Here is a 21,515-nt window from a genome sequence, read left to right as displayed (position 1 = left end):
AGAGAAGGAAAGTGAAGTTCATCAATGGAACTTAAGCAGGATCAGAGGATAAGGAGCAGGGTGGGAAGTAGAAGGGAACTTGGGTTTCAAGAGGCGTCGAGGTGTGGCTGGAAAAGCCTCCAGCTCCGATTCAGAGTCTCTGGCATCTGTGAAAATGTTTGGTAGATTGCAGGATGGTTAGGTACGCAGGTTATTGTAACGGCCCCAGTGCTCTTTCCTTTCTGCTACATTGCCTTTGTATGGACTTACTATTTTAAGGCTGAATTGCTGAATTAGCTCGTTGTTTTGGCATCAGAGGACAGAGACTTGCTATTATTTTAACATTTTTCAAAAGAACAAGGTCTTTCCTTGTCCTCTGCTTGTTATTTCATAATTGCGGATTGTCAATTCTTTATTTAATTCATTATGAACATCCTTTAACTACTGCTGACACTGTGGTCAAGCTCGGAGAGCAATAAGGAACCTCAAAGAGGCAGCTGGAGGACGTTTACTCTAACCCCGCAAAAGATCAGGGCTTGAAGAGGAGAAGGAATTAACTTCTTCCTCCTGTGAGTGAGCGCCCCAGAAAGAGGGAAGAGGGAAGATTGTAGAGAAAGAGGGAAGGAGAAGAGACTGAAGAGGGGTGTTTGGAAGTGGTTTTCATTTGCTTCAACACAGAGAGTGACACCAAATAAGTAGAGAAAGAGCAAACCTCACTCTCTCCTCATCTGCTCATTTCAAGCTTTATCTTATTCTTAAAGATAAGTGGAAAGTAACGATCAGGACCGTCTCTCAGCTCTGCCTCTGTGTTCATAATCCCGGCCGGGTCTTTGTGGAGTCTGTGAGGTTACAGTCAACAGTAAACTGACAAGCCACAGCTGTGCCTGTGGGCAGCCTGTCAAAGACAGGAGTCTTGAAGTGGTCGGAGGAAAAGTCTCCAGAGGAGACTAAAAGAGATGCTTTATGTGACTTTTAAATACAGTTAGAGTGGAGGAAAAGAAAAATCTGGGAAGTCCTGAGAAGGGAAGTACTGTAGGTCGTTTCAGGTTGATTGAAATCAGAGGAGCCTTCCGGAGGAGGTGGAGAGTGGTGGCCAGCGACTAGGGCCAGGCGAGGAGGCGCGCAGTCACAGCTGGGGACCCTGGCCACGCACTGGAGGAGAAATAGCTGTTCTGTGTGGTAGTTTGGTGTTTAATTTCTCCCTGCCTCCCCGCTTTTGTTGCATGTGTGCGGGCCAGCCTGGGGAAGGAAGGCGGAGCGCGGAGCCCGGCGCTGCCCGGCAGGACGGCGCGTTCCCCGGAGCTGTTCTGTCTGCGGTTTCTCCTTTTTGTCCGAAATTTCCTTTTCCTCCATCCTCTTCTCTCCTCTTCTTCTTTCGGTCACTCAAGCTCCATATTGTACACCTTTTCAGGAAGACACTGTGTGGTTCAGCAGTTTTGAGCGGAGAATGGGCATCAGTCACAGGGGGGACCTGGACGTCCTCAGAGTTACCCCCGGGCGGTGTGCTTCGTGTTACACAGATGTGACGCTAAGCCTTTGCTGATAAGTAAAAATTGTGGTACATCTCTGACGAACTAGCATTTCGGGTGTTCCCGAGGACAGAGGTGACTTGGCGTCACCATTATTTTCCGGCCTGGGCTGGCCGCTTTTCCTCCTGTCCCCTCTTCTGAGCCCGCCCCTCTTGGACATGTGCCAGGCTCACAGCCCCTGTCTGGGTAGGCCATGTCCACACAGCACATCCTTCCTCCTGAACTTTTCTCCCCGTATATTTCCCTGGAACGTTCTCACCCTCCACACCTTCCTCGGTGAGCTCTGCGCACCGTGATCGGGGTGTCCTGTCGCTCCCCCGACACCACAGCAGGCTCCCGAGTGCGGACCGCCTGCTCAGACCCTCACAGGGCTCTCCCTTCCAGCCTTCCCCTGTAGGTGGTTAGATGCCCCAGGAGAGGTCTGAGGCTTCCCTTTTGTGGCTTGGTCACTCGGGTTACTGGCGCTGCTTTCATTTTTTTTTAAAAAACCTCTTTTCTGCATTATGGGAGGGATGGCTTATAGTTATTAGGAAATACTGTGGTTTAGGTAGCTAAACTAAACTTCTGAAACTATCAGAGTGCCCATCGAGCCAGAAAATAAAATAAGAAAAACATGCTTTTTTTATACTTAATGCAGTTTTCCTTATTTGCCCCCTTCCTCCTATGGCTTTTATGAAAAGAAATCCAAGTTCAGCAAAGTTGGACCTGCCAGTAAAGACCAGCATAGAGTTGTCAACTTTTACATTATCAGCTACTCACCGGGCTTAGGTTTCCTACTCGCTACCTAACAAAATGATAATTAATGTCATATGGCTCCATTTTTATCATCGTTGGTTAGTCATTTCTCATTGCCTGAGTCCATTGGTCACTCACAATAAAAAGTATCCATGGTTCTAGGCTGCAAGGACTACTTGATTTCATTTCTCTTCTTATCTTTTCCCTGCCTTGAAGAATTATTTTTCTTCTCTCTTTCTTTTCTTTTATACACAACACTCCCAATATAGGCCAGTGATAGCACCACACCATCTACAAGATTTCCTGGGTATTCTTTCACAGAACCCTTATCTCCGAGGGAGATTATGTTGTGTGATTTCTTTAGTTGCTTACTGCTCTCTTGCTGAACAGTAAGCTCAGTGAGGGCTAGAATTTTTCCAAGGTTCTTCACTGTTGTATTCCCAGAGGCTAGATCTTTGCCTGTCCCATAGAAAATGCTCAAAACAAATTAAGTAGGCAAATGAATTAATGAAAAAATAGATAATGAGAAAGAGCCAGGATACAGAGGCTAAATTGAGTTAGCCAGCCAGAATCTGTCCACTGGGGACTTTTCCTTCGTGGCTGTCAGCAACTCCAACCCAGGTGGAGGACGGATAGTCAGTCTGCTGAGACCCTCCTCAGCTCTCCCAACTCAGGGTTTCCACAGCGTCCTATCCCTCTTGATCAGCCTGGCTTACCATCATACATTACAACTACATGTGTCCTCCTTGATGCACTTCTAGTACCGTGAAGGAAGAGGCCCGTCTGTCTTGTTCATGTTTGATATTTTCTGCTATGAGGATGCGATGGAAGGACAGATCTTACCTGTTCGATGTTTTGCTATGAGGATGTGATGGAAGGACAGTGGTCCAAGAGAGTTTACGTATTGGACAGAGAGTGCTTGGAGCATTGGCCCAGGAAATCTGAGCTACAGAGAGAGAAGGTGAGGGGGAAAGGTGGTAGTGGAAAGTTTGGATTGGGAAAAGACTAGCGATTGAGGAATTGACATATGGGGAATGAGAAGAGCAGAAAAATACTTAAAAGTTAGATCAGAGAATAAAAAATATCTCATTTTATAATTTCAGAGGAGGGGCTATTTTGGGAACCATATAGTTCAAGGGATGGTCATTGGAGTGGGTGGCTGAAATGAAGTGGAGGAGAGAAGCATTAAGTTGAAGAGGTCATAGGTATTTTACTATTCGAGATGCAGATACTGGTGTGTCCAGTGAGACTTTCTAGTGGATTTTTTTCACCTGATAGTGAGTAGATGATTAAAGGGCATGCATGCTTTTACAAATAATGAACTCACATTATGCATCAGGTGTTTGTTTGCTCAGTCATTCATCCATTCTCTCTTACATAGAACCTGGCAGTAAGCTACATAGGCAGTCATGGCCAAACCAGACAAAGCTAGGCCTTCGTGGAATAGATCAGAAGGAGAGGCAGATACTAAACAAATACAGTAAAATGAAATTATGAATTGTGAAGAATCCCAATGGTAAAATTGGGTTGAGGAATAGGAGATGATGGGTTTTGGCAATGCTTGTTTAAGTCGGTGGTATTTCATAAAATCTCTATTGAAGATACAAATTTGATATTGAAACTTTATTGCTTTTGTTTCTGTATTATTTGTTCAGAATTTCCATAGAGCCACAAATGAGCCAACTTGCCTATCACTGGATGTTGAGGGCTGGGATAGCCCCAGGGTACAGTTTGGGAACAGTCAAAAGATGCTCAGTAAGAAATGTGTGGCCATTCCATCCATCATGGGCTTGCGATTCAGCTGAATCGGCTGGAAGATGCAAATGGAAATTCACCAAAGCTTGACTTAGGGAGACACATTTTTCCCAGGCTCTGCTTGCATGTCCAGGAATTTGTGGTCCCCAAGCTATGCTGGAATTATATGATTTTTAAATAGAAAATGTGTATGTTATGTACCCTAGGAAACTTCCACTTTATTTTTTACATGTCCTAAAATAAGTGCCTTCCTCTGATGGGAAAAATAATCTATATTTTATTCTTTCAGAGAAAAAAATGAAAACATAATTCTCTATGATAGACTCTGTCATATTTCTAAAATGCCAAAAATGTGGACCAGGGAGGCAATTTAACGTTTAGTCGTGTGTGATACACCTCTGCAGTCTACTGTATGATTTGTTTTTGAGCATCAAAAAATGTCATAAATACATGGCTATTTTCATAAATCCAGAAAAAAGTTTCTGTCATGTGAAAAAAACAAGTTTTATTTTTATCTCTACTGTATTTTAAAGAGCTGTATTTCCTCGTTTTGGGATAAGTTTGGTGAAGACTTTTTAACAGTATAAATAACTGAGAAGTCCAGTACTTTTTATAATGTGGCTCTTTATTCAGTTCTTTACTGTAAATGCATCATTTCGCTCCATTATTTAACTGTATTTTTATCAATTCTGTTCCTATTCACAATTCTATCGACATACATTTCCTAATACAAATTTTAACCACTTTCTATTTCCAGTCTTCCATGGTAGTATGTATAACAAAGACTCTTTACATATTGAAGAAAAAGATGTTTGCATTCATTCATTCATTCGTTCAAAAAATATTGATTATGCATCTCCTATATGCCAAGTACTATTTTTAGTCTGGGAAAACAAAAGTGAACAAAACAGGCAAAAAGATAGGTTTTCATTTAGCTTATATTCTGGTGTGAAGAGATAGACAATAAACATAGTAAGTAAATGAATTATCTTTGTGTATTAAGTGATGAGTCTCACTGGGAACATATATCAGACACCTGTAGAAGCATATTTTATTGCAAACGTGCTTTTTATTGCAGAGCTCAAACCATATTATTTGAAAAGCTTATAGAATTCCTAATATAAATCTAGAGTCACAATGTAATATATTACATAAATATGTACATCATTCTATAATATATTAACATTTAATATAATTCGATTTTATTCATATATACTTAACATCATTTATTGGCGTGGACACTGTTGGTCACTTTCATATTGACAATTCATTTAATTCCCAATATGACCTCATGAGGCAGGATTTTTTATTTCAACTATATATATGAGAAATATGATCTGGACAGATTAAATCATTTGCCCCAGTGGATGAAGCAAGCAAGAGACAAAGCTGGAATTCAATTCCAGATTTTCGATTCTCAATCCTTCACTCTACGTTGCTTCATCAAATGCTCCCAGGTAGTTTATTATAACATTTTGTCCTTTACTTTGAGATGGTATCAAGATTTTAGATTTTGATGTTTTTCCAAGAAAAATAATAGGTACCCAGTTATAAAACAACTGTCAGGGGGTCTAGCAAAGTGATTTCTGAGGAAACATTTTGTATATCTCTCAAGAGGCAAGAGGCAAGTGATTCAGAGTGCATAGTATTAATATCCAGTCACACTCATTCTTTTCCCCATTCTGGTCAGCAGGATTGTAAGTCTTACATTGTAGTGGTGGACAAGTTAAATGTATTCCTTCACTGTGAATATTATCTTAGAAACCATAGGAGTAATCAGGAGCTCTTATTTCCAACAGTGCTGCTGTTGGCATTTGATAATTCTGAACTTGCTGGTGGGATTGACATGATTGTTCACATAGTTTTCATTTCACATACACAGTGTATGCACCTGTTGTCGGACTGGCTAAAGCTGTTCTGGTCTTTTGGTATTGGGCCATGCTGATACAGGGTGTTATAAATATTACAGGGACAGCAGCAGTCTGTACCACAGGATAATCTAACATAATTTTACCGTCCAGCTCATTTCCCATGTATTCTTCATAGTCTGAGATGAGTGGTAAAATTTTAGATTATGTTATTGGAAGGTATTAGAAAATGTGGCCAGTAATTACACTGTGTTTAAAATATATGTCATGTAAGGTATACTAGTAAAAGTAACACTGCTCTTGCTTAATCTGATCTTCATTGGGGGAAAGGGTGGGGTGATATTTTCAAAATAAAAATAACGTATAGTTTAAAAATATGCCCTACTCGTGCGAAATCCCTGCTGAACTTGAGCCAGCTATCATAGAGAGAAGCATCCATGATTACAAAAGAAAATAATGTGAGGTGGGAATTGTGGATACGGTGTGTTTGGCTTGCATGACTCTGATATATTTGGAAGCATCTGTCTTCTCCTTTCACCTGGATGTCTGTTTGTTTACTTTGGCCTTCTACAGGCTACTCAGCTTCCTCTAATCCCCATGTCCAAAGGTTCAACCTATATTCGGTTCCAAACACTCCTTATGAGTTTAGCATTACCAACAATTACAACCTTTGGGGGGAATCATGTCTCAATTTGCAATTAAACTCTTGAGTTTAAATAGTTTTCTCATCAATAAAAATGCAATATCCCTTAACAAGGGGAAAGATCTACTCAATCATGTTCTCCCAAAGTATCACATACAGAAAGTATTATTAACTGATGTTCTAGTCCTCTCTCTTATATTCATGAACATTTGGTAAGCACCTATGATAACATGTGTTAGGCAGAGGTCAAATTCCAAAACAATTTTCCTGACTCATTGCTCTTTATGATGTATTATTATTTAAAAAGCACTTATATAGTGTGTCCTATGTGGCAGGCTTGGTTCTAAGCACTTTATAAATATTAACTTTCTAATTCACATAGCAGTCTTAGGAGGAAGGTGTTGTCCAAGGTTACCCAAATAGTGCCGGTGGATTTGTTAGCCAGTCTATTTGAACCCAGTAGTTTGGGTCAAGGGTTTGTGCCCTCCTACACCACGCTAGGCTTTGTTTATAGTAACGCTGTGTGTGCCGTCAAAAATACGATATGGACCCTGGCTTCAAAGGGTTTGCAGTCTAAATCTGTTTCTTCTTTTTTTCCATACATAAATCTTCAGAGTTTTTATTGACCACTATGATTTATTAATTTACTGAATATATTTACTTATTAAGCATCTCCCATGTGGACCCACGTACTGAGATAGACATGGAGATATATGAATAATGTAGGCCTGACTGTTGAGTAGGGCTGGCATGAATGCTAATGGAAGTAGGATTTCAAATAAAATCTTCCAGAAGGAATAATGCTTGAATATTGAGGAATGATGCATGAATGAACAGAGAGAGGTAGGGATTGCAAGTAGAAGGCATGGTGGTGTGTGAAGGAGCAGGTTGGAGGTCAGGAATGGAGATGATTAAGAGGTGGATGTGACCAGAGGAGGAGGACAGGGTCTAAGTTTGAATAGCCCTGTGTTCCTTATAAAGATACAGAATTCATTCTATCAGTCAGGGCAATAGTTAAGGCATTTAAGTACTGAAAAACAAAACAAAACAAAACAAAACATGGTATTCACAATAGGAGAAATACTGCAATTTAGATTCATAAAATTGACAGGTTGATTCAGCGATGCCTTTAAGAGTCATGTGGATTCCTAATTTTATTGTTGTTGTTATTTACCAATTTTGCCTCATCTCCCACCACCTCTTCTGGCTCTTCTTCCTCAGCCTCTTCCCTCTTTTGCTCTGACCACCATCCAGGCTCATCACTCCTAGTAATATGAAGTATCTTAACTTTATCAGGATTTAATCTCAAGTTTTCAAAAAAACAACCAGTATCTTCCAAAAAGCCTCATAATGTATTTACATTTCAGCCTTCTTTCTACAAGTCAACTCAAAAATTCCTTTTACTAATGGAATTTCAATCACCATTGTGAGAAAGAGGAATATTTACATGGGCGAGCAATCAACTATTAGAATTATAATACTCGTTCTATAAACAAGAATTTTAAGACTTCAGTAATGCTCCTTTCCTCACCAATCCTGCCTCACTCAAGGTTTGAGAAGCGCTAATTGAGAGAAACTGAAGCATCGCATATCTCCAAAGTGCTTCAAGACTGCGTTCGTCTCTACCCTTTCTCAACCACGTCCTTCTCACACAAAGCCCACCACCCTCTCTGTGTCTGTTTCCTCTCCTATGTTTTTCTAAAAGAGATATTAGAAAATAATGCAGTGGGAACTACTTTATAAAAGCACAATGCAGACGAAAGGCATGGCTGTTAATTTATATTTCCAGGTAGAACTGAGCTCTATATTTCTATGCAGCAGTATTCCTCCAAGGAGCTCTATATGTACATGGCTAAAATGTTCATCTTCCTGTAATAGTGAGCACAATTCAGTTCTCCTTCAGTTCTTGCACACGAGGTCATCTTTGTCCTTGCCAGCCTTTTGGAGACTCTTTCATTTCTAGAGATAAACTTAAAGACTAAATTTCTGAATGGCCCTTTATTTGCATTAATGATGTCCTCCACGGGAAAGGTACTAGTTTTCATGTTGAATTCGTATGCCTTCTTTCTTTTCTCAGATGGAGGAAGCAATGGAGACACACTTTGGTGGGGATGGCCGAAGAGCTGTCCTCTACAGGCCTTCAAACAGCAAAACAGAGCTTCAGCTCTACCAGCGCATTCTCAGGGGACATCACTATACAGTTGTCATCGCTGAAGAAAGGCTGGATGCTGGCCTTGGGCTGGGGCTGCTGGAACAAGGTCAGAATGATAAGAAGTAAATACCAAAGTCACTTGACATACAATGTTAGACTATTTCCAGTACTTACTACTGTCTCCTCTAAAACAAAACCCATTTTTTCTCATACCCTGGAAAACTCCGCTCCTTTTTCTTTTTTTACTTCTTTTCAATTTTTCTTTAGCTTTATCTCTTTTTTCCCTGAAATTATTTTGTTTATATTTCTGTAGCAATTTGAAGTTGCATAGTTCATGTTTAAATGCTACATAAAAAATGTTTATGTTTATGAGCCTGAATACATGTTCTGCCCAAACCCAAACGGCTCCATATTTTAAGAAAATTGCCACTTCATCTGACTGCAAGTAGAATGTGCTGAAATTGTTTCCAGAAACCAACTTAAATGTGATTCACAGGTTGGTTCTAAATATGAAAGAAGTATGGGCACTTATCAGTCTACCATTACTTGTCACGTACTTTTATTTCTGTCATTTGAAGAGGAAAATAAGAGATGAGTTTTTAAACAAGTTATTTGAGAATAAAGTTGAGTAGGTGATGAGGGTCAAAAAGGGCAATAAGAATTGACATCTCTTGAGCAACTAACCACGTGGCAGATTCCATGTAATAGTCTGTGTTCATGACTCCAGTCACGGTAGCCAGTTGCGTACCCTAAGCTTAAAAAATAGCTTCCAGAAGAGGAAACTGAGGCTTCAAGGGGTGAAGTGACTCACTGTGGACGTACGTCTGATACAAGTGCAGAATGGATGGTGACACCTGTGTTTCCACCTTAACCCTCACTTTCTCTGCTCTGCCTTTTGCAACCACATTCTCCTGCTCTGGTCCCTTGTCCTGCCTGGATCATTATGAGAGCTACAGTGATGTGGCTCAGTGCAAACTCACTCAGTGCAAACAGATCAGATTTTTCTCTTCATGGTTATACAATATACCTATTTTTCTATTTATTCAAAGAGGATGGGGAGAAGCAATTTGACTGGAACTGCTGCTCTCAGTCATGGTTTGCTTTGGGGGAGGATAGTCAGATTTCAGTACCACAACTGTTTTTAAAACAATCTTACCATCATTATAGCACTTCCGCAGCCGGGTCCCCTGGCTGGTTGGTGCTGGTGGGTGGAAGCAAGTTGGGAAGATGTTTCTGAGAAGTCTTGCAGAGTAATTTGGTCATGATCACTTTTTATCACATTGGCATTGAAATTGTAAGCTACTTCCTTACCAAAGCTCTGAGAGAACAGAGCCCAAGAAGATCTGCTTTGATGAGAAAAATGAAGGTCTTAAGATATGCAGTCTGGGCCATGAAGGTGGGTGACTATTACTCCATTTACTCATTCCTGCCCTCCAGGAGTACTACGAATATCTAAAGCTTCTGGAAACCAATAAGAAAAGTAATAGCAACTAGGAAAGCTCTGGAATATTCTGGAGAGCTGAAGACAAACTTTGCAACCCTTTTAATTTTGTTGGTGTTAGCTGTATAAACAGGGACCAGCCTAAAGTTCTGGAACACCCTTAAATGTTATTCAGAAACCTATTTCATAGAATAGTTTTTAGTTTCAAGATAAGATATAAGATGTTCAGTTGCTTTCTCATCCCATAGAATATTTCCTACCATCCCTGATTGTGTAACCACTGCATGCTGCTGTCTGAGCAGCTCCCAGAGTCGTGCTAAGTGGCCCATGTGCCACTATTTTCTAAAATTCCTAAATTCTCCCACCTCCTTGGTGCTGCTACTGACTTTCTATGGGCACAACACGGATTATGTGTACATTTCAACATGAATTCACCATCCATTTTTAACCTTATCCGGCTCAATGAATTATATCTCCTCTCTCCCTTGATATCCTTGGGTCAGTTTTACAGGAAAAGGAGGAATTACTCTGCAGCTTCCAAATATTAAAGATGTGTGGGGACAACCTGAAGGTAATGGAATCCGGCAGCCAGAGGAGCTGCTGGGCCAAGTGGCACAAGAGAACTATATGGTGTCACCAAAGTTTGTCAGAGGAAATACTAATAGAGTTCTTTTTCCTCACATTCCCACAGCTTTTAAAACCTCTACTTCCTAACTCTTTCTTGGCATTCTTTCCTTTTATTCTGCATAGTAATGTATTATTCCTGGATAGGCCTCAGGAAAGCTTGACAATTTCATGACTATGAAAAAGTGATTTTTGGCTTTTCGTTTGTTTTTGTTGTTTTCGCTGTGAGTGCAGTGTGCTCCGAACACTTGAAATAAAAAAAGTTGTAACTGTACATCTAACATTTTCCTGATTATTTATCATATAAAAAAGGCCGCTTTTAATTACCGCTTATGTGCCAGGGCCACAGATTTAACCTACAAATGACATCTGAACTGAGGTACTTGCTTATAAATTTTTTTTTTCTAGAGTGGTGATTCTTATAGAATTTGTTTAGTTTAGCTTCACATCTTCACCTCACGGCTATTTGACTGTGTGGGCATCAGCCAGCAGAACATGAAACTGTACTGGCACATTTAAACGTCAACTTCCCAAGTTGAGAAGTGTGGGGGAGGGGCAATAATTCAAGATGATCTGGAGACCTACTCATTTTGTCATTGCAACTTCCATGTACCATTATTAGTTCTTTGCTGACCTGTAATTGGAAAATATTACATAAGAAACAAAATACACACTCCCACAAATGTTACTGAACACCTAGGTGCAGATTTGACACATTGATAAAATGCATTCCAGGTCAGAGGGCTGTGCACATGAAATACATTTTCCCTGTTCCACCTGTGCACTTCACCTGCTGTCCTCTCCTCTCCTGGCTTAGCCCATAGATTCTGCTTTCCTCTTTTTGTGCGTAGAGCCACTTCTAGCTTAGAACCACTTCTTGTTCTTTTGTAACTCTTTGAAGGCAGAAAAGGATAAAAATTAGAAAAATTAAAAGATCCATAGATCAGACAAGCAATATTCAACTCTTAAAGATAACCTATACTGGTAGAGCAACTTTGGGGCTTTGTTTTTGATGTAATTTTCCTAACACCAATTAATTAAACGTTTATTAAAGGAAAAGCAATCTCAAGTCCTAAGTTAGAATATGGGTGTTATGTCTCGTCCCACCCCATTAATTGCATTCTAGTGACATAGTAGAAGGTGATGGCTCTTCTGGGAAAGACCACAGGGCTATGAATTTAGGCGCTTAAGCAAGTTATGTTTTCTGAGCCCTGGTTCTCTTATCTGTTAAAGGCAGTAATAATATTTATTTCAGAGCAGTATGTGGTTTTAATCACCTTGTCCAGCCTCATCAGAGTCCTGGGAGGAGACAAAGTCATGGCCTTTATATCATTCAATAGTCTGGGAATGAGGTCTAGAATTTTACATATTAAAAATAGACACAAGCAATTCTTTGGTATTACCCGGTTTGGGAAAGACTGTTCTGAGGGATATAGTTTTGATTCATAGAGTGGCAATTTTTAGAGTTAATACTGGGAATAAAATGCTACAAAATTCTGCTTGCACTATTTATGATTTAACTGTGTAGGCATTTACAACTGGCATTTCATCTTTATATTGACTTTGAGAACAGTATGAGACAAGTGGATTTACAAATTTAGGTCTAAAACATGTAGCAGAATGAAAACATACACTTTTATGGTGTTCCAATCCCTTGTTTTAGAAAAATATACCTATGTCTCTGTGTTTGTGAGAACATATAATTCTCTAAAGGAAAAGGGAGAAGCACCATCCAAATATTCTTTCCTATCACGTATGTGATATTCAGTAAGTCAGTACTTCAGTTATAGCAGCCGAAAGGAGAATAAATGTTTTCCAAAAATTTTAGCCTGCTTTCATGGAGACATCCAAGACTGTGTGGTCAAAGGGAGTCTGACTCCGAATAGATCTTTGTCACTGGGTAAGAATTATTTATGTATAATTGAAGAGTAGTGCATATTTGGCAATTTTCTGTCAGTTTCTGAACACATCTTACATGTGCAAAATTTTATATACTTTAATTTGTGTGAAAAACAAAATTCAGTCTTGAAATGAATGTTACAGAATTGGAGTTAGTCTGATAGTTTCAAATTGTACTTTTTTTTTTTTGTAGGAGTGAAGTTTTATATAGAAAATTTTTGAAGAAACATAGAAAGTAAAAGACCATAGTGATTTTCTTCCTAGGACCTCGCAAACTGTAGCCCACTGGCCAAGTTTAGCTCACTTCCTATTTTTGTAAATAAAGTTTTATTGGAACACAGCCACACTCATTTTTATTTGTATGGCCTTTGGCTGCTTTTGTTCTAGAAAGGCAGAGTTTGTTGCAACAGAGATAGTATAGCATTTAAAGACTAAAATTTTTATTAGTAGGCATTTTATTGAAAAAAGTTTGTGGATCCTTGTATCTAGACTAATTCTAGTAACTCAATTCCATGCCAAGCTGAAGATTAAATTCTAGGCCTGGAATATTTCATTTTTTAACTTGTACCAAACTTCATTTAAAAAGGAATTGACTATTTGCAATACAACCTATAGTAACAAAATAACTAAAATGGAAATACAGTAGAACCTCCATAACTGACCACCTCCCTACCTTGACCACCTCCTTAAGCTGACCTAATCTTCATGGACCAGACATGTGCCACATGTACTACCAGTACAGTAGGCCTAGTTCCTTATGTTGACCTCATCCATGTATTGCCAGTTTGTTACAGTGCCTTCGGTAGTCTACTTATAGAAATTTTACTCTATAAATTTCGGGCAAAAACTGGATATTCTTCTTAGCTAACATAATTCAGATTTAGTTTGGGAACTTCCAAGCACCTAGAACAAAGAAAAAATAAAAGGTTTTTTCTCAGGAAGAAAGGATCATTATGGTTCCTGCCTCTAATTTCCCTTCTTCCCAAAGTAGTATATTGATGTGGTCCCCAACGCCACATTCTGTGGCCCATCAGGAACCGGGGCCACAAAGCAGAGGGTGAGCAAGCACAAGGTGTATTTGCAGCCACTCACAGTCATTCGCATCCACCTTCTGAGCTGCGCCTCCTGCCAGTTCAGCAGTGGTGTTAGATTGTCTCAGGAGCGGCCCCCTGCTGTAAACTGCACATGCGCGGGATCTAGGCGGTGAGCTCCTTGTGAGAATCTGACACTGATGATCCCAGCTGGAGCTCAAGTGGTGATGCTGGCGCTGGGATTGTCTAGTTGTAGAAGAACAAGCTCAGAGCTCCCACTGATTCTCCACTATGGTGAGGTGTATAATTATTTCATTATATATTACGGTAATGATAGAAATAAAGTGCATAATAAATGTAATGTGATCGAAGCATCCCTACACCCTGCCCCCCATCCCCAGTAATGGAAAATTGTCTTCCAAGAAACTAGTCCGCGATGCCAAAAAGGTTGGGGACTGCTGGTATATTTGAAACAATAAAGGAGTATTAAGTGTATGCAGTGGGTCAAAGGTCAGAGCGATATTTGTATTGCAAATTGAGCGGAGTCTCATCTTGGTTCATAGAGCCACTTTACAATATGAAGGAAATGTGTACTATTACAGTATGATATGGTGTAGATATTTCTATGAAGGGTTAGAGTTAATACCATGATAAATACTATTTATTGGTATTTGTATTGATAGTAACCTTGATATACTGTGTCCCAGAGAAGGTATTTGAAATGATGCTGCTTCAGAGCTTTTTTTCTCCTAATAAGGACACTGTAATTTACCTGAGTGTGTTCTTGGGAAACACTATTAAAAGATATAATTAATAGAGCAAGAGATACAGATCACTACTTAATGTTGTAGAATATATATTAAAAAAGGAAAAACCTATTTCCTTCCTTGTTTATAATTTAATAGATTTCTATCTACATATTTACATTCACTGGCACTTTAAAAAAGGTCTAACCTATCAATGTATCACTGGAGATTTGGTCTAATTTTGAAGGTTTATTTATTGTGGCTACTTGCCAAAAGCTGTTTCTAAAGTTCATATGGAAAATAAGCGTCTACTGCTGATCAGTCTTAACCTCTGTAATGGGAAACATATTTCACATTTTTCTTTATCTATATTTTAAAAAAGCTATAAGGAAGTTGAGATTTAAATTACTAGTAAAAAGAGCTTAACCACAGTAATTGCTTTCTTGGGATGAGGGGTGTGGATAGTAGCATCTGGGAATTAAAAATTATAAGCTTTGAAGTAAGACAGAACCTGGAGCCCCTGGTTTTACTCTTCAGTGGTTATTATGACCTTGGGTAAAGCCTCACTTTTCACATCTGCAAATTGATTGTTTTGAGAATGATACAAAGTATCCCACAAATGGGATATAATATTGTTACTATTGCAAAACAGTTACAGAAAGAAGAATATGATGTTTCTTATGTAGAGAAAGGCATTTAGAATGTGAAGGAGCCTAAGAGTCCTGCTGCTGTGTGTTATTTTGGATGAAACAAAACTTGATGTGATGTGTGTTCTTCAACTCAGAGTCCCTCAACTTACATGTTCTCATTAAAAGGTCTGCACTGTACATCCTCCTGAAACTTGGCCACATACTTGTCTGGATTCTTCCTTTAGAAAAACCTCAGATCAAAAATATCAGTCAACTTCTACAATCAGGGGCCGTATCTTTTCTCTTCATCACATATAAACTTACCTTCCATGTAGGGGCATATGATAAATATTTATTGAATGCATGAATAAATGAAGATAAAACAGTGCATCAATGTATTTGAGCCCCATAAAATTTAATATATGAAACTTTTATTTTTATATGATTTTAGAGGAACACTGATATTCTACCTATACTCAAATCTAGTCCCCTAATGTGATCATAAATAGAGTAGTACATAATGCTGATACTGTATACATTGAATGGTTTGAGACTGCTGGGGAAAAACCCAGTGTCCTTTTTTTCAGAATTCTACTCTTGATTCCAAGGCTATCCTCTCACATTCAGCAGTGTTCCTCAGCCTGTTTATTGGTTTGGGGAAAGGGAAGATGAGTGTAGTTGATTTGGTGCTGTGAACTTTTTATAAGGATGTATTCAGCAGAAACTCAAGAAGCAGAGAGGACAGGAGACACAGACCTGAGGGTCTTCTGCTGAGAGGAGATAACCGATTCACTGAAGGTTTAATACTCCATAGAGCAATGTAACACATGGTAATACCTAAGGATAGTCTCCAGTAAAAATCACATATACGTCAGCATATCACTTTGGCTGCTTTGAACATAGAAAAGGATAAGGAGAAAAAAATCCAGAACTCCAGTGTATTACTGAGTTCTCATTTGCATCCTCTGTGTTGGGCTCTCTAGTTATTTTCTTAGCTTAATGTGAAATAGGCACTCTTATGGTTTCCCAATCCCTTGCTTTGGAAAAAATATATCTTACTACCAAGGATTTTTATAACATATACTTCTCCAAAGAAAAAGGTAAAGACACCATCAAATCATTCTCTTTCATCTCATCCTTGTACTAGTTAGTGAATCATTGTTTTAGTTCATAGAACGGTGTAATAGAATAGAGAAGTGATATTTTTTCAAAACATTTTAACCTGCTCCCAGAGGTGAGACTAAGTAATACATACTTCAAAAGACTCTGATGCGGTGTCTATTTTATCACTGAATGAGAATTATATATAACATACTAGAAGAGAGTATATTTCTACAGTTGCAACAGAAATTAGAATTTGCAGCAGGAATGAGAAAATAGATTATTCAATTGTAAAGAAAGTTTCTGGGAGACCCTTCAAGTAGTTGAACAAAATTTTCTTATGAGATGCTTTCATACAATATTTATTTTTAGTAACTGTAGAGGGATAACTAGGACCAATTTATGGGTGGACATTTTTATCCATCAGAGTTGCTCGGCAATGAAACAGCCCATTTCAAAGGGAAGTTTAGTTGGAACAGAAGCGAGTGTGGGGTGCTGCTGAAAGTATTGCTATATTTTATGTAGAATAGGGGAGTGAGTTCAATGGCCACCACAGTGGCCTTCATCTGTAAATTCTCTGATGCAATGTGAGACTCATTCACACAAATGAAAGGAAGCAGGACAAAAATGTGCATTTCTGTCATCAGGAGGGTGTTTTTCTTTGGTCTTTACTTTCAGCCTGGGTCTGGCTGGGTGGAGTGGAGAAGCCTCAGTCTGGAGAGAATTTGGACGGAGCTCTCTTTGGTTAGTAGTGCGGGCGTGTTTACAGCGGATGCTTCTGCTGAGAATGGCAAACTGGAAGCCTAGCGAATTTCTCCTCTTCTCCTTCCTTCCCCCCTCCAGCCCCGCACCAGCGCCCTGCTGCTTTCCTGAGTTTAATATGCTCCATGACCATTTAACAGGAAGACAAAAGAGGAAAGGTCACGTTTAAAAGGCACAGTGTGTTTCTCTTTGTGGGTGTTTTGCCCAGTGCTCATTTGACATGCGTTTTTTATTATACAAGTAATAGGCTTTGGAGGGTATCAGAAGTGCTTCTGTACTTTAGTTAATCAAACTGGGGAGAAAAAAAAGGAAATTGAATCAAAGGAACTTATAAGTCCACCCCATTCTATTTTATTACATTATGACACACAGTAATTGTGTGCTCTGCTTTATTGTTATTTTCCTCAGTGTTTATAGAATTACTGATACATTTATGGCCAAACAGAATTCGCTCTTTAATTGGCACGCCAGAGCTCAAGGAATGTTTATTTAACCTAACTCAGTTGAGTTGTTTATACTACAAGGACTTGAGTTCAATTTACTTTAATTTTTGAAAAAACTTTATTTATGAAAGTTGAGCTTCGAGTGACCTCTCCATTCTGATGTTTTCTTTACCCTTCGCCGTGCAAAGAGAACAAAAAGCCAGTGTCTCGTTTTTACTCCAAAGAAACTAAACTGCTTCCTTAAGTGGGTGAGTCCTTCCAATTGAAAATGGCAACCAGATGTTTGCTGAAATCCCTAGCACTGCATCTTCAAGCCTGGCTTCTTTCTGTTTGATCTTTTTCAGTTTCATAGAAACCAGATTGGCTATTTGAATATTCCAAAGCTAAGAAATGTTTAATGTAGCTTTGAAGACACTTTCTCTGAACTGTTTTGTTAAATGTGCTTTTTTTTTTTTACTTTTATTTTTAAAGAAAGGCACAACATTAAAAATTTAACAAGTAATTTATTTTAAGTCATTGTTCTTTTTATATATTCTTAAAACAGAAAAAGACTTTTTTTGCAGAAATGAGACGTTTTTATTGGGTTTTGCCACAGACGAAACTGTGCTTTGAATGGTAGATTTAATTTGTAAAAACAAATAATATCCGTATTACGTTTAGATTGAGGAGAGACTCCAGGAAAGATAAACACACTGCTTCATATGGGACCTTTCAAAGGACAGTGTTTGTAGATTAACTAAAAAGGGAGCCAGGGAACTTCAGATAAAGTGGGTTTACTGTGCTAATGCATTATCAGATTTAGCTGCTTGAAATATTTTTGACATTTTCCTCAATTTGAGAGGAGTTTAGGAGTATTGAAGTATATTTCCAACACTCCCTTTTAGCTTTTGTACCACTTTTACTTTCTGTTCTCAATATAAATATCATTGAAGCCCTCATCCCCCAATTGGACTTGACTTTCCCCAAGTTATATTAATATTTCACTTGACAATTTTTCATCTTCTTTTTTTAAGCTGAAATAACTTCTTCCTAACAGTATCTCTTCACGGATGTTCAAAGTACAATTGGGGAAACAAAAATTTAAGGGAAAATGAATATTTTTTTCTCTTTACCAATCTCTCTCCCGTTAACATTCTACAATCAGACGTTTGCCCCTCCCCATCTCCTAAAATTCTCTCTTCAGACTTTACCAAGAGATTCCTTTTTGTTAACCAATCCAGTCACCATATTTATAGTTGCATTAGTTTTGGTACGTGGGTATAAGAGTAGATTCGAGTGTGAGTAGAATGTCACTGTTTCTCCAAAGCCATATACATTTGTTAATGACTGAATTAAGTAAGCACCCATGTGCCTTCACTGAGGCAGTTTCTCAGTTACCTTGATCTTACTCTGGCAGAGTTTCCTAAACTTGATGAAATGCACAAACCACAGGGGCTGAAGGCTGGCAGTTTTCTTCCAAGCCCTCTGCTCTTTTCATTTCAGTAGAGCTGCCACACCTCTGACTCCTCCTTCTTTGTATCTTTCCTCTAAATATGGGCATTGTCTAAGATACTCATCCCTCGTTATCATTTTCCTCCTCTCTTGATACTCCACCAAAATATTTTCTATTCTGCATAATCAATAATCCCCTTGGCGGGGGGTTTACTTCTTAATAATGTTGCCCCAACCTGGCTCCTATGGGCACAATTTCAAGAGTCTAGATTCTCCGGGTACCTGATAGCTGCTTTGATTTGTGAGTGCTGCTGCCTGGACACGTAGAAACAGAAGTGATTCTGCCACCCCAGCAGCATCTATTGTTCTTGCCTGGCATGTTTCTGCTTCAGGTTCTATGTTCTGTCATCCTCTCAGGCTCATTTGTCACATCCTGTCTGTCCGTCAGCCGTGACACACATCTATTACCAAGCCCTCTGAGCTATGCCTCTGGCCTGTCAGGGCTTCACCTTCATTACACTCACTTTGTTTCTCCCTTGTACTGTCACAGCACCCCCCACCCCCCCATTCCATGCTCCCCTGTTATTAATATTTCCTATGAGGTGGGACACATATGTCTTAGCCAGTCATCCAGTGTTTCCTATGGCATGATGTCAGACACCTCCTCATGCTGGCAATAGCCATCCTCTCAGGCTTGCCCCTGTGATCCAATTACTTAAGGAACTTAAACATTTAAAAAGCCAAGACCCAGGCCACACTCTAGAAAATTGACCCAAAATTTGGTGGGAGGGAGATGGCCAGGGACACCATTGTTTTTTACAGGAGCCTTCCAAAGGATGTTGACGTCTGGCCAGGGATGAGAACTCCTGTGATTGGCCTACTCGCTTTGCCTGGTCACATTCCAAAACTTTCTACCTTGCATTGCTGTGGCGGGTTTTATTTCCTACAATTCTCTCCCTTGCTGTCATTTCTTAAATGAATATCTGGATTCCCCCATCAATTCCTCTCAAACTAGAAATAGTGAGCAAATTATCTAAGACCTCATCATACAATATTCTTGCATCTCTGATGCCCAGGTTATGCTATATGTCATTTTAAAATTATTTTTGTGTGTTCATCTATTCTTTTGTATTATTAACATATTAAAGCAGGGAGTGTTTTATTCACCTATTTATATGCTGTCCCGCATAAGGTAATATTTTGCATATACCTAATAGATACACAATGAAATGCATAAGCGATTGAAAAAATAAACTTACAAATGCACTAAAACAGTGGAGTCTTTCCTTCAGGTACGCAAGTGCCATTTTCTTCTTTGAGGTTTGGGAAAAATTAGTAATCGTGACAGGGAAAAGTTGCTTGGTCGAGCAAACTGAAACGTCTGAGGGCTACATCTGAGCAGAGCCAACTGAGGAACAGCACTCACTGCCCTGCCCCTGGGGACGGCTCTCTGCGATCTTGCCTCCGATTTCCTCAAGCCCGTGTTTCCAAAGAACAGAGTTAATAATAATCACCACCAAGTTAATAGTAATAATAGAAATTATTATGATAATAACTAATTTTAGCACTTTCTCTCAGGAAAAACATGAAGCCATGTGTGAATTCATCATTTCTGCAACAAAATGTTCCATGTAGGGCAGGGAACTCTTGGAATTTTAAAAATCTTGTTTAGCATTCCACCTCCTTATCAGAGTGACCGAACAAGTGACTAAGGGATGTGGGGAGAGGAGGCCACTCCAGAGGGAGTCTCTGGCTAGCTCTGTATTTAGTAATTATCAGAAAGTAAAAGGAATCCCTGCCTGAATCTTTGTTAAAAAATATAGTTTTGGCAAAACTCCACCATAGTATCTGTTGATTTGTAGGATGCTGATTTTCAAACTTGGCAAACATTGAGATGGTTTGGAAGTCACAGACTTCTGGGTCCTACTCACAGTAGATCTGATCTGATTCAGTAAGAATGGGGTGGCAGTAAGTACATGTGATGCCCAGGGGAACAATGTGCGGGTACGCGGCATACTCCCTGGGGAAGGACACGCCACACTCCCTGGGGAAGGACACGCCACATTCCCTGGGGAAGGACACGCCACACTCCCTGGGGAAGGACACGCCACACTCCCTGGGGAAGGACACTGCTGCAGCTTGGATTTCACAAATGCAAACAATGGAGCCTAATTGTGTATACCCTCATGTTAATCTGAAATTAACAAAAAGAATGGGGAGGTAGGTTAAGAATTTGTATTTCTAACAAATTTCCAGGTAATGTTAATTTGCCAGTCTGGGCCATGTGCTGAGGATCACTGTGCTTGTCACTTGGTTATTATTGGTTTTCAGCATAGAATTTCTTAAAAAGGCACAAGGAACTTTTGTCTGGTTACTATTTTAAGTAGTTAAGGGCCAAAAAATTCCTTATTTGCCTCCCCAAGATCATGAATCAGCTTCCACAGTGGGGAGAAAGCCTCATTATTAAATTTACCCAATGCTAAACCCATGAATTATGAATTGACCAGCACAGTCTCAGTACGTGTTAGCTGAATCTTTGCAATCAAAGCCAATGATCTTATTTTAAAATGATAGGGACAAGCAGCTGAGTTTAAACTGTCTTAGGACACATTGGACTTGCTGGGAGACAGTCGGATCAAGGCAAAAATACAGACACATGATTTATCACAAGTGATACTTCTAGGCCCCCAAAGAGAAGCAAGAGGATCCAGTGAAAGAGAACATTAGCCTGGGTTATATTATCCATG

The 21,515-nt window shown here is 39.4% G+C and overlaps 1 protein-coding gene across 1 annotated transcript in view; it reads left to right on the top strand.

The window, feature by feature from the left end:
- The window catches only part of CPED1 (cadherin like and PC-esterase domain containing 1), a 276,366-nt gene that overhangs the window by 15,916 nt on the left and 238,935 nt on the right, over nt 1-21,515 (top strand). The window contains exon 2 of the mRNA XM_023513225.1: nt 8,587-8,767. Coding sequence (XP_023368993.1) covers nt 8,587-8,767 — 181 coding nt within the window. The remainder of the gene's footprint in view (nt 1-8,586; nt 8,768-21,515) is intronic.

The sequence above is a fragment of the Otolemur garnettii genome, unplaced genomic scaffold, assembly GCF_000181295.1.
Source record: "Otolemur garnettii isolate 467f Iridium unplaced genomic scaffold, OtoGar3 scaffold00037, whole genome shotgun sequence".
NCBI lineage: Eukaryota > Metazoa > Chordata > Mammalia > Primates > Galagidae > Otolemur > Otolemur garnettii.
This window is presented reverse-complemented; position numbering and strand designations above follow the sequence as displayed.